Here is a 14468-nt window from a genome sequence, read left to right as displayed (position 1 = left end):
TCTGATTTCATAAAGCTTGCATTCCTGTGAAGGAAGAATGACACAAAACAAGAAATTTTATCTGTGAAGAGAGGGAAGAGGCATGCTGGCTACTGGGCTGGCCTGTTGAAAGGTGTCTGACATCCCTGAGCTTCGCCCCATCCCTGATCATTCATCCCTAAGCCTCAGAGATGGTGTGAGGCCGCCTTTGAGCACATTACTTGGTAACTTAAAAACCTGGACATCTCATGCTTTGGGAGACTGTAAATTCAGTCTGAATATGAAAACATGCCGGCATCTAAGCTGTCTCACCAAAATACCAGGTAAATATTTTCCTCAATTTTCTCATTTTGAAGACCTCTAAAATAAAACACTTACGTTATAAATTTATTATAAAGAACAAAGGCATTTTCCAAGTTTCCTTCTTCCAAATACACGGACGCCATCCTCTCCATTTCTATTCCGGATCTAAAGTAGCGGCGTGGAGTGATATCTTCATTGATGGTGATATTACAGCCCAGCTTGCTTAGGGCGCGGACTCGCTCTTCCGGGCTGAGGGAAACATCCCTGTGGTCCGGCATCGCAGCTAACTTTTTCTGCAAAGTCGAATTTGAATCTCTGGTTATAAGAAGAAATGAACATGACTGAAATTATACATGTATTTTCTGTACTAAATACCTGCCATCAATACCTAAGGAAAGTTTTTCATAAGAGTTAGTGATATGATAAAAATAAGTCTTTTTGCTTAAACGTGTGGTCTACACACCAAACAGACACACATCTCCAGGGTAAACATACACTCTTTTGGACTAAGACCTCTTATAGGTTTCAGCTACAAATATGTGGCAGTTCCTGGGTATGCAAATGTTTTAGGTCATTTTAGGTAAAATATCATTGACCCTTATATCCTCACAGAAGCAAGCCAAGAGATGAATTCCTACCAGGGTAGGGATCATGTCATTATACGTGAAGGGCCTCCAAAGAGATGGCTTGGATTCGAAGTTACTATCAGGATTCAATTCTATTCCAAAACACATCTGGTTTTATAAGTAGCTTTCAGGGCCTCCCTGTATCTTTACCAACTGAATAAAACCCCCCCAATAATTCCAGGAAAAACCTTTTCAAGCATATGGCCATTCCCCCCACCCCTTTTTTAACATAAAGACACTCTCAGAGCCCGACATAATAGTAACTACACCATTAATTAGTCCCTGACTGAGAAAATAATAATAATTACTAAAAAAAAGTCTGTGATATTAATACATTTGTATTTTATTAATAAAAACAGCATCTATACACATCTGAAAAAACATGGAACATATACATTCAGGATAATTATTCAATTCTTCAATAAAAAGTCAGTGCTTCTGAAAGGTGAAAAAGCCAAATTTTTTCTGTTAAAGGCCATATAGCAAGTTTCTTAGGCTCAGTGGGACATATAGTCTCCATGGCAGGTACTCAGCTCTGCTGGTGTGAAAGCAGCCATAAACCCAACGTAAACAAATAATCCTGTGTTCCAAAAATATTGTTATTTGACCACAGGTAAATGTTTCAATGACATCAGAAAGTTACTGGAAAAAACAAAATCTATGGAAATTAGGGCATTTTCTAAAGCAGACTTCTAGCCTCCTGTGTGCACAAAAGTAACTTGTCCGTTTTTTATTACTATACAGTCTACCCTGAATTATAATTTGTATACAAGTATTTTTGACTCCTTATGAACTCCATGAGGGAAAGGAATCATTTTACTCTCATCTCTGTCCTCTGGAATGTAGTATATTCCCTGCAACACAGATGATAACCAATAAATGTATCAAATAAAGGAGGAAGAGAGGGAGCAACATGATTATAATTAGATTATCTTTTTATCTGAAGGAAAAAAATAAGATTTATTTTCCCTTTACGGGAATGGTGCTACCCTTCCTAAGTTTAAAATTGATTTCAGAGATAAACTGGGAAATAGCCTAAACTCTTCATCAATCTGTAGTGTTTCATTTGCATATGAACTTCTTAGATGTAAATAAATTTTCCAGATGAAAAAGCCTTAGTGTTCATTTTTACATTGACATGTTCACTAAAATTTTAATTATTCCTACATAATGTTCTAGAAAAACACACAAGGCACTCCATAAGGATGACTCCTTCCTCTGCAGAGGTGGAAATGGGTCAGCCTTTATTCTCCCACAGTGCCTTGACAATATGGGGTCAGAAAGTGAAAAGTTCCTCCAATTTTCTGCTCCTCAAACACACTCTCAAAAGCAACTGAGCATCTGTGAAGGACTTTTTCCTCAGAGAGAGAACACTAACCTATTTCGGAGCAAGAACCAGGCCCTCTATTTCTTCTTTTTTTTTTTAAAATAAATTTATTTATTTATTTTTATTTTTGGCTGCGTTAGGTCTTTGTTGCTGTGCGCGGACTTTCTCTAGTTGCCGCGAGCGGGGTCTACTTTTCGTTGAGGTGTGTGGGCTTCTCATTGGGTGGCTTCTCTTGTTGCAGAGCACGGGCTCTAGGCGCCCGGGCTTCAGTAGTTGTGGCTCGCGGGCCCTAGAGCGCAGCAGGCTCAGTAGTTGTGGCGCACGGGCTTAGTTGCTCCGCGGTATGTGGGATCTTCCCGGAGCAGGGCTCGAACCCGTGTTCCCTGCATTGGCAAGCGGATTTTTAACCACTGCACCACCAGGGAAGCCCCAGGCCCTCTATTTCTTTATGTTCTGGTGCTAAACTTTGTGTGTATAGGGTATTCAGTATACTGCTGCTCCCAGGGCTACAGGGGTAGTGAGTGGGTTTGGGAGGGTCATCAGGAGGAGGGGGAGGGTAATGACAGCTTTCATTTATCAAGCCCCAAGGACAGGCTGGCAACATTAAAACTACGGTTTCCAAAAGCTGTAAGGCACAAAGTACGAAAACAGGGCCATGGAGATTATATAACGTTCCTATATTCACATTCAGAGACTGATCTGGGACACACAATAAGCTCATGGGATCCCAAGGCCCCTGTTATTTCCTCTCCAGCACGTTATTTCTTCTAAGATGTAGCTCAAGAAGGTGTGTACTATGTTGGCTGTAAGGGGAAAAGATGAAAAGGATGAGAGTTTCAAGTAGTCACACATTTACACAAAGATCCCAAAGCAGCATCTAGGTGTTAAATATAAAATTATTTCCTTGGTCATTACCACACAAGGTAAGCCTCTAATTTTTATCTGGGAAGAAGCTGAGGCACAAAGAAGTTGAAGTACCTGCTACAATGTCATCTGTGAAATTCTTCTCCCCGGTGTTATGCTAAAGGACTACACTCCTGGAATCGAACCAGATAGATTAAAATTTCACACTTTCATGGAAAAAAAAGCATTATTTTTAATTCTAGCAAAGGTGGTTTTATTAATCACTTCCTCAAAGGACAGGACCACGCAGATGGATGAAAACGGCAAGTGCTCAACTTCTTGAAGTAATTGTGACTCATTTCCCATTCAGTGTGTTTCTGTTCTTCTTTTTGGGTTTTCGGACCACATGTAAAATATCGGTTGGTGCCACCTACCAGGGAATTCACCGTTAACGGCGGATCCATGTTGTCCTGTCTACAAAATGATGGTGTTTATTGTTTCTTCTCAATCACTTCATCTGTTTCAAAGACAAAAAGCAGAGCTATGGTTATTTCTTGAGAACTCAAGTCTCAAATCCCAAATGCCAGGCTTATTTCTGCCTCAGAAAAAATATGAACAAATTGAAATAACTTATATAATCTGAGACTATTGGAAATCTCTTCCTGAAAATACAAAACTGCAGGTGGTTATAAGGTTTCTTGAAGCAGACTTTTAAAAAAGGAAGTGTGAAGAGAATTAGTTATTGCCTAGTACCCAGTGTGAATCTGCTGGGTGTTATCTTACTTAGAACACTATGCAAGGTTATAAAGTGGATTTACTTGCTTCAAAAGGAGAAAGAAGGTCATTGTGATTGAGAGCATGGACTCAGCCCTGGAGCCCATCTGGGCTTAAACTAAGTCTTACTGGCTGTGGTAGGTAGAATTCTAAGACGGTGCTGTGATTCCTGCCCCTTGGAATCCACAGGTTTATGTAAGCCCCTCCCCTTGAGTGTGGCCAAGGTCTGTAACTGGCTTCTCATCTCAGCAGAACATAGCAAAGGTGATGGGAAATTACTCCCATGTTTATTATATCCTGTCATATGGCAAAGATGAAGAGATTCTGCAGATATATTAAGGCCCCTAATCATCTGAGGTTCAATTAATCAGAAGGGAGATTATCCTGAGTGGGAGACCTCTCCTGCCGACCTGGAAGACTCAGCCATCCTGAGTTCCACAGCAGTAGGGAGATGAATTCTGCCAAGAATGACGTGCTCTTGGAAGAGGATTCCAAGCCTCAGATCAGATCCTTACCCTGGTCGACGCCTCCATTGCTGCCTTGTGAGACCCCAAGCAGCGGACCTAGTTATGCTGTGCCTAGACTCCTGACCCACAAAACTGTGAGATAATAAATGTATGTTGTCTTAACACATGAAGCTTGGGGTGATTTACAATGCAGCAGTAGAAAATGAATGCTCTAGCTGGGTGACTGCAGGTAAATATCTAGCCTTTCTGTGCACCTGAATAAAGGGGGAAAATAATAGTACCTATGTCATGTCGTTGTGGTAAGGATTAAATGACTTAGCACATAAAGTGCTTAGAACAGTTCCCAGCACATAGTCAATATCATATCAATGTCCGCTATTATTAGAATCTTGATTTTGCAGTTGAGGAAACTGAGGCTCAGGGATGTTAAGTGAATGTACCCAAGTTCAAATAATCACTCAATAAATGTTAGTCTCCTTCCTTTGTATGCTAGTTTAGGTCGAGCTCTGCATGATCACTTCCCACTTCTAAATTTATGTCGGCTTTTATATTCCACTAATCACTTATGCGACGCTGAACACATATTTTCTCCTCAGTTCCTCATTCATGAAATGAGGGGGTTAAGCTACACTCTTTCAAGTTACAACGTTCTGTGATTCTCGAAAACTTCAGAAGTAGATTATTCAATCCTTCCGTGCTATTTTCTGACCTGAATCCATGGCTGGAAAATCCTTCCAAGGAAAGTCACTTAGTGTGTTCTGATCTTTCCCCTTCATCCTCTCCAGTGATCCCTGGAGTACACATCAAGCTGTAGGCCTGCAGGTTGCAGAAATGCCCAAGAAAGAAAGGACCTACAGAGGGCCCCAGTCACAGTGCAGTTTTAAAATACAAATTAATCCTGGGACCACTGAATGTAGGCAATCCCTTTGGGGGAATTACCACTTCTTGGTGAGAATAAAACAGAAAAAAAAAGACGTTAAAAGAGTTAAGGAGACAGAACAAAGAGGCTTATGGAGAATTTGAGGCTGGGTGGAGAGAGAAGAGGACAAGGAAATACTAGTTACTCATTGATTAGGGTCTCCTAAAAGCCAAGAATGAATTCTTTTAGGGGTTACTCAGATCCTTAAACAGAGCACAAATAATTTAAAAAGTTGGAAACATTAGCACAGCAGTTCTAAAATCATATAACCCCGAGACTTGTTTAAAATGCAGATTCCTGGAACTCAAAAGGATTCTGGATCCACTAGTTTTAAGCCCACCGATAGGCGTTGTTAGGATGTGGTGCAGGTGATTTTGATACATGAGACTTCCAAACAATGCTTGGAAAGACACTGCATCTGAGAATGTATCAAGCAGGATTCTTAGTTGCAAGCAAAGGCACCGACTCTTGAATCCATAGAATGATAATGGAAAGGTCACAAATTTCCAAGAAGGCCAGATAAATTGGGCTTGGAGGCTATATACCCAGCAACATGACCCCAAATCACACAGCAGCACTGGTCTGCTGCCTGTCACTGATGGGCGGGGGAGCCAGCGGCTTCCATCACCAACACCAGCTGCTGTCCGGGAAACCACCTGTGGAGGTGCCACATATTTTTTCATGTCACTAGTTTCTAATTCCAAATATGAGGTGGAGGTGCCTGAATGGCAGAACCTAGGTCACATGCCTGCAGCCAGGCTGCAAAGGTGGTTAAAAATGCAAATATCTAGCACTTCACACTTCCATAGGAGGCAAAGTGGGATGTGCCAGGTGAGAAAAGGTAGATTCAAGGCTGGGCGGCCAAAAACAACGGTAAGTGCGCACAAAAATCAAACTTTTCTGCGATGATCTACTAGACGTATAAAATGCTTAATTCAATATATCTTGAACACCAGAATTTATTAAATTCCTATAGATAAAAACCAATAGTTAAATCTCTCTTTAACTCTATTAACTCCCCCACACAAATTTATTTATAATTCAGAAACAGAAACCAACTCCCCTCAAATCTAATAGGAAAGAAGTTTATACATTGGTCAGTCAACTGCTTTTTTTTGGACCATTAACTACTCAGTGGCAGTGGTCCTGCCTTAATTCCTTTATTTTTCAATCTGCAGTCCTACCACTTATCCCTTGCAATATAAACAATTACCAATGTCAGCATAAACAGGTTATGTTCTCAAGACCAGTAGCTGTCAAAGTGTGATACAGCGTCCCCAAGGGGTCTGCAAGGTCAATATTATTTTCGTAATATTACTAAAACATTATTTGCTTTTTTTACCATCCATCTGTATAGTGGAGAGTTCCATAGGGTACAAGTTAATGGCTATGCTCACTTGCATCTTCTTGTAAATGTCTGCTACAATTTTTAATGTGGTAAATATAAACAGATATAACCCACAGAAACAACGTTTTTTAGTGCCCTTAGTAATTTTTAAGAGTGTAAAGTGGTCTCATGACCAAAAAATTGGAAAACCTGCTGCTCTAGATCAACTACGCAAACAAACAAAACAAAACCTCGCCATGCTACTTCAATCTAACCAGAAATATAGTGGGCCATAAGAATCTAAAAGATGAAAAAATAATGGTCAAGTATCACCTTCCATTTGTACTATTAAGGTCTCGCTAAAATAATTAGAAAACTGAGGGCACAATAAGAGATACCTTACCTCACAGAACCCAAGACCCACAAGAGCAAATGTGGCAGACTGCTATATAATCTGCAATACCCATTCTCTTTTTCTAATATAAAAATATAATTTTTTAGTTGATACACAGCCACCCACGTAAAACCTACATTTCCAGGCTTTCCCTGCCCTAAGGTGGCAACGCATCTATTAGTGTGTCTGAGCAGGGTGAGAGGAGAGGACAGGGGTGGGACATGAAATCAGAGAGGCAAGGAAGGTAAGGAGGACATAAGTCCTCCATAAGGACACAAGATCACCATACGGACTTTCACTTTTATTTGGAGTGAAATGGGGAGCTATTTAGGGCAATGAGCAAATGAGCGACATCAATGGCACTACAATTTAAAAAGTGACCTTGGGGTGCTGTTGCAAATGCACTTGGGGAAGCACGGGAGGAGTGGGAGATCAGTGGGGAGAGGTGATGACGGCTTGGGGGGTACAGAGAGCTGGAGACTGCAGTGGATCAGCAAATGTGATGTTCGTTATTTTCTCCATTTCCAACCGGAGGAAAGGCAAATGACTCAAGTGCCATAATTATAAGCAAATGGTACTTAAAAGAAGGATGTAATCCATGTAACATTAATGACAGGAGAGCTGGCATGACACTGGCAGGGCCATCTTTTCCAAATCCTCACCCTTCAGCAACTGTCATGGGAAGACAGGCTGAAGACGACTTCAAGTGCTAAAGATAAAGATAAACATTGCAATTTGGAGGATCAGAAATATACTGAAACAAGACACCCAGAGGATGCCAAAGGCGCAGGGGAAGGACTCAACATCATGCAGGAATAAAATATAAAATCCCTTTTCAAAGTGGAGGCTCCAGGAGCACATAGTGCAAAGACAGCCTTTGGCTTCAGCTTGGGTATGAGTCCCGGCTTTATTATCTACTTGCTGGTCATCCCCACTGGACCCTTCCAGGCTCACTTCCCTCATTCACAACTGGGATCATCACCACTTCATCAATTCAGAGTGGTTTACAACTAATGAAAAACATTCAACAGGAATGCCTGATTTAATCTCAATCTACTCCCTACTCTCTGCCCCCAGAAGAGCCCATATCCCTGCAGCTTGATAACATCTGAACTACAGCCTTGTGACACCTTTAACCTGTAATATACCTCTTGAGAATTCTTTTGGCTGTAGAGCTCCTGTCTTCTTGCCTTTATCTCCAGACCCTTTTCCTCACTGTAGATTCGAAAGACACACCATTTTCCTCTTTAAACTGACCTTTTAAAGAGTAGGGAGAGTATCCAATTTCTGTTCATCCTCACACACAAGGGCCTGGGGAAACCGGGCGCAGGAAGGTATCAGAACCACATATTCACAACGAGCACACGGAAGCCAACCCCCGTCCTAGCGGAGCAGCTAACAAGTAGCTCCTGGAACCATCTGAGCAGCTCCTGACTGTGCCCAGAGCGGGTGAGGCACAAATCTAGTCTCATTCAAGAGTGGCCTGGGATGGGGCAGGACCCTCTCCAAACTGGCACTTCTCAGCTCTTGAGTTTTAACAGTTCACTCTCTCTACGCCCTCTTGGTGCTATAGCCCAACAGCAGGATCCTTCTGGGTTCTGGGTCCCAACTGGATGTCTCTATGTCTCAACTGCCCCCAAGGAAATGTGGAAGCAGCTCTATGATTCTGCCCTTTAAAACCAGCAGCAAGTAATGCCAAGAACAAAAGAGGACAATATCTAACCCGTTAACACAGTGTTTCTTTTGTGACCTTTTTAGCCTTAATTATTAATTCCCTTAATTTTCCTTCTCTTCCTTTTCTTTTTCTTAAATACTTTTTTTGGGGGCCTGGTGGGCTAAGCTCAGAATCCTGATTTAACTTGCATACACAGAGCCAGATTTTTCCAGAATACAAAGACTAACCAGGCAGGAAACAGTCTCCTGAGAGACCGGGAACACAGGACAGCCAGTGAGACCATCGCCCAAACGTGTCGTTTTCTCACTGGTACTCCTTTCAGGCTGAGTGCTGCAGGGAACTGGATAAGCAGGGGCGGCAGATGAGAGAGGCCAGGGCACCTCATGCCACATGCTGTAGTCTCATTTCTAATTGGCCAAAAGCAGCCTTTCTTCTCCCCACTGGGTCAGAGTTCAGGTTTTCCTGGAAGAACATGGTGCAATTTACTTAGTTGGAGATAAAGGAAATGATCATAACCTAGACTGTGGGCTGCAGTGACCTAATCTGATTTAGATAAAAGGAGGTTAAAGGGTCACTCCCACGCCTTAAATGACAGAGGCAGAAAGGAGCATCTCCTGAGTCACAGCAGGCTTACAGATTGGGACCTGCTTCAGGAAAAAAAAAAAATGATCTAAGCCCATCCTTGCTGTTCATTTGGAAGGATTCAGACGTTAAAACCAAAGATTATTTTTTTATACTCAAGAGATTATTTTTATATAATATTTGTAAATCAGAAATTATCATCTGCTGTGACCCAGATGATACCATTATTTGTACTAAAATATTGATATGATAAATATGAAACTTGATCCGAATATTAGAAATAGCTTTTATTGTCTTTTTTATATACTTGTAAGTACTACATGTGAGTACCTGCTAGGTATCAGGTATTTGTCTCTTATCCCTAGAAGGATATCCCAAGTTAAACATACCTCAGCAGTGTAGTTAAGATTAGATCAATCAGCAAGAATGCAGTTGCTACAGGAAAGATTATTAAATAAATCACCATGCCCAATATATGTTTCAAATTACTTTGAGGTAAGTCTAGGCTACCCTGAGGGCAATCAAGTCGCACTTTGGGCCATAAAAGAATTATTTCTCATAGTGCAGTACAATTTTTATTCTGACACCAGGATGAGATGTTTGGGCACCCTTAGCCCAGCAGCTCAGGGTTTGGGGCAGTATACGTGTAGGAGAAACCAGCTTCTACCACTTGTGAGGTGGGAGTGCTATGGTGTCTTATTTAACCCTTTTGTGTACTTTATCTTCATCTATTAAATGGGGGGAAATAACACCCTTCCAGAAGAACTCAGTGGAAGCTTACATGAGGTTAAAAAAAAAAAACCACAAAAAAGAGAATTTCCTGGCGGTCCAGTGGTTAGGACTCCACGCTTCCACTGCAGGGGGCGTCCACTTCCATCCCCAGTTGGGGAACTAAGATCCCGCATGCCACGCAGCGTGACCAAATTAAATAAATAAAGATCATTAAAACACACACACACAAATTCTATTACAGTTCCTGGCATGCAGTAGAAAACTCAAAGAAAATCAGTCCCTTTTCACATCAAATGGTTAGAAAAGTAAGATGATGTAGGCTTCTATTATAAATAGCAGAGATGACTAATGTTTAACTACTTGCTTCATTGCAATTAGTCTTTGACAGTCGCTGTCAGTTGTCTATCCAACAGCCGCCCACTCTCCCCACCCCCGCTTCTTCCTGCCAGCAGGGCCCAGCCTCACTAGAGATATTCACTTTTCCAGACTCCCTGGCACTCAGGACTTGACTAGCTGGCAAGTGACCAAATCTTGGAAAATGGGACCAGAAGGGAGAAATCTATTGGGAGGACTCTGAGATACTTTCATCTCTAATACAAAGAGATAGTCGAGAATATGTGCCTTTTCATCAGCTGGACCTGTGTCTTCATGTAAGACTTGAAATGCAGCAGCCCTCTTGCAACCCAGACGGGTCAAGCCTAAGACCCAGCTGGATGGCAGAGGTGGAGGGTGGAGGGAGCCTGGCTCTTTGCAGACACTGTTGAGCTGCTGAGCTTATCTTGAAACCATTCTCCTCTGAACTGTTATTGTGTAAGACATAAGTACCATTGTTTAAGGCACTCTTAGGATTCTGTAATCTGCTGCCTAATTGATACAGGATTCCTCTGGCAACGTAAGGAAGTGTTTACCTATGTGAATCCAATGGTGAAAGCGCTAATTCTGAATACTAATACTAATACTAATATTAAGAAGAAGGAGAAGAAGGAGAAGAAGAAGAAGAAGAAGGGGAAGAATTTTGTGAGATTTAACAATTTTCGAAGGAAATATTTCTATCATAATATTATATTCTTCTTTGATTAAAATATGTTATTTAACTCTTTCTTCATGATTCACAGTTTTATTTCAACGTACCTGCCAACAGCAATGCTTCCCTCCATTTCTAATTTGCTTTCATCTAGAAAATCACTTAAAAAACAACTTCTTTACTAAACTTCTCTGACTTCAGTCTTTCTCTCCTTTTAGTCTATCTTGATTACTGATAAAATAATTTAAATTTATTTGTAAAATTAAAGTTTAACTGGACATGGGTCTGAAAGGATCTCCTGTGAATAAACTATATGCTGATTACAGTGACTGCTACATGATTTCTAATTTGGCTGCTGAAAAATCATTTTTCTTACCTTTTTTTCCCTCTACTATCTTCTACATAAGAGCAAGTTGAGTTCTGGGCAGGTGAGGTAGGACTATGTATATCACCTTTAATTCAGCAAAAGAGCTATCGTAATAATAATTATATTATTATGATAATATAATATCATAATTATATTATAGTAATTGGTTACTAATTATATACTAACCAAAAGCTTTCCTTCCCTGGTTATCTGAAGTAATGCATTGACCTCCATTCTCAGCCCTCACAACAGCCTTATCAAATAGGAAGCAGTTGAGTCTAGAGATTAGACATGCAGCCTCCAGGGTCAGACCACATGGGTTCAAATTCTGACTCCAAGCAATAACTGCAGAATCACAGCTACCCAGACTGCAAAGTGGGGTTGATAATAGTAACTAAGGAAAGACCTGTTGAGAAGGTGAAGTGAGAAAATGCTTGTGAAACCAAGAGCGCGATGCTTGGTGTCAGGAAGCACTCAGCAAATGATAATGACCATTATCTCCATTTTATAGGGGAGGAAACTTGAGCCTAGACTAGGCAAGCAACTTAAGTAAGTGGTGGAGCAAGGACTCAAGACTAGGTGTGTAAGATCCCAGAGTTCATACTCGTAGTCACACGGTGATACTGGCAATTAATATTTAATAGCTGATGGTGAAATCAGGGGAAGGTCAAATTCTTGGGCTTTGGACAAGAGTGATAGGATTTATTGCAGAAATGAGACTTCAGGCCAGCATTACATCTGTTTCATAGTCTTCTTCCTGCCAAAGAAATAAAAGGGCATCCATTCCTTCCACTTGTTTCTTAGGCAGAGTGATTCGATGTCTGTGGACTGACCACCTGGAATATGTAGTTAAGAAATTCAAATGCATAATTATTCGACCAAGACACAGTTTAATTCAAAATATGTGCTGGTTTTTAATGTAAATTCTAAATTGTGGTACTCAAATTACTTGGCCATAAAAAAGAATGAAATAATTGCCTCTGTAGCAACATGGATGGACCTAGAGATTATCATACTGAGCGAAGTAAGCCAGACAAAGACAAATAATATATGATATCGCTTATATGTGGAATCTAAAAAATAATACAAATGAGCTTATTTATAAAACAGAAACAGACTCACAGACATAGAAAACAAAGCTACGTTACTGAAGGGGGAAGGGGGGGAGGGATAAATTAGGAGTACGGGATTAACAGATATACACTACTATATATAAAATAGCTAAACAACATGTATTTACTGTATAGCACAGGGAACTATAGTCAATGTCTTGTAATAACCTATAATGGAAAAGAATTGGAAAAAAATATATATATGTATAACTGAATCAGTTTGCTGTACACCTGAAACTAACACAATATTGTAAATCAACTATACTTCAATAAAAAAATAAAATAAATTCTGGTATTCAAAAGGCATTTCATATGCTCATAAATATACTAATTTATGATTCTGTTGTACATTTTAAATGAGGTGATTCAATTAATATCTTCATAAAACAATTAAAAATTCATAAAACATTTGGAATATGAATTTGAAGTGTTGGGGAGAAATTCAGTTAATTTGCCAAGATAGATTCATATGAGATTAATTGTGTTATCTTGCTGTTGAAATACTAAAATTTCCTGGAAATTATGCATTCTAAAGATAAGCCACCCATAAGCCACTAAACTCTAATATCTACTGGAACATACTTCCCTTTTTATTGCAATTTGCTTTCAAGAAAATACTATCCAAGGGAACACTCTTGCACTGTTGGTGGGAATGTAAATTGATACAGCCACTATGGAGAACAGTATGGAGGTTCCTTAAAAGACTAAAAATAGAACTACCATATGACCCAGCAATCCCACTACTGGGCATATACCCTGAGAAAACCATAATTCAAAAAGAGTTATGTACCACAATGTTCATTGCAGCTCTATTTACAATAGCCAGGACATGGAAGCAACCTAAGTGTCTATCATCGGATGAATGGATAAAGAAGATGTGGCACATATATACAATGGAATATTACTCAACCATAAAAAGAAATGAAATGGAGGTATTTGTAATGAGGTGGATGGAGTTAGAGTCTGTCATACAGAATGAAGTAAGTCAGAAAGATAAAAACAAATACAGTATGCTAACACATATATATGGAATCTAAGGAAAAAAAAAAAAAGGTCATGAAGAACCTAGTGGCAAGGCGGGAATAAAGACACAGACCTACTAGAGAATGGACTTGAGGATATGGGGAGGGGGAGGGGTGAGATGTGACAGGGTGAGAGAGTGTCATGGACATATATACACTACCAAATGTAAAACAGATAGCTAGTGGGAAGCAGCCGCATAGCACAGGGAGATCAGCTCGGTGCTTTGTGACCACCTAGAGGGGTGGGATAGGGAGAGTGGGAGCGAGGGAGATGCAAGAGGGAAGAGATATGGGAACATATGTATATGTATAACTGATTCACTTTGTTATAAAGCAGAAACTAACACACCATTGTAAAGCAATTATACTCCAATAAAGATGTTTTTAAAAAAAAAAAAAAAAAGAGAATGGGGATCCAAAAAAAAGAGTCATGTACCACAATGTTCATTGCAGCACTATTTACAATAGCCAGGACATGGAAGCAACCTAAGTGTCCATCGACAGATGAATGGATAAAGAAGATGTGGTACATATATACAATGGAATATTGCTCAGCCATAAAGAGAAATGAAATTGAGTTATTTGTAATGAGGTGGATGGACCTAGAGTCTGTCATACAGAGTGAAGTAAGTCAGAAAGAGAAAAACAAATACCATATGCTAACACATATATATGGAATCTAAAAAAAAAAAAGGTTCTGAAGAACCTAGGGGCAGGACAGGAATAAAGATGCAGACGTAGAGAATGGACTTTAGAACATGGGGAGGGGGAAGGGGAAGATGGGATGAAGTGAGAGAGTGGCATGGACATATATACACTACCAAATGTAAAATAAGTAGTGGGAAGCAGCTGCATAGCACAGGGAGATCAGCTCGGTGCCTTGTGACCACCTAGAGGGGTGGGATAGGGAGGATGGGAGAGAGACGCAAGAGGGAGGGGATACGCCGATATGTGTATATGTATAGCTGATTCACTTTGTTATAAAGCAGAAACTA

The 14468-nt window shown here is 40.3% G+C and overlaps 1 protein-coding gene across 15 annotated transcripts in view; it reads right to left on the bottom strand.

The window, feature by feature from the left end:
- Nucleotides 1-14468, bottom strand: part of STAMBPL1 (STAM binding protein like 1) — a 59943-nt gene that overhangs the window by 21238 nt on the left and 24237 nt on the right. For 5 of the 15 annotated variants that reach the window (XM_082407165.1, XM_082407166.1, XM_082407159.1 and 2 more), the window contains 2 exons: nt 3513-3595; nt 358-575 (listed from right to left, as the gene is read on the bottom strand). In XM_082407165.1, coding sequence (XP_082263291.1) covers nt 358-575; nt 3513-3542 — 248 coding nt within the window. In that variant the 5' untranslated portion in view covers nt 3543-3595. The other 10 variants (XM_082407169.1, XM_082407167.1, XM_082407173.1 and 7 more) reach the window with 8 other exon arrangements.

This window comes from Balaenoptera borealis, assembly GCF_965194805.1.
Source record: "Balaenoptera borealis genome assembly, chromosome: 10".
Taxonomy (NCBI): domain Eukaryota; kingdom Metazoa; phylum Chordata; class Mammalia; order Artiodactyla; family Balaenopteridae; genus Balaenoptera; species Balaenoptera borealis.
This window is presented reverse-complemented; position numbering and strand designations above follow the sequence as displayed.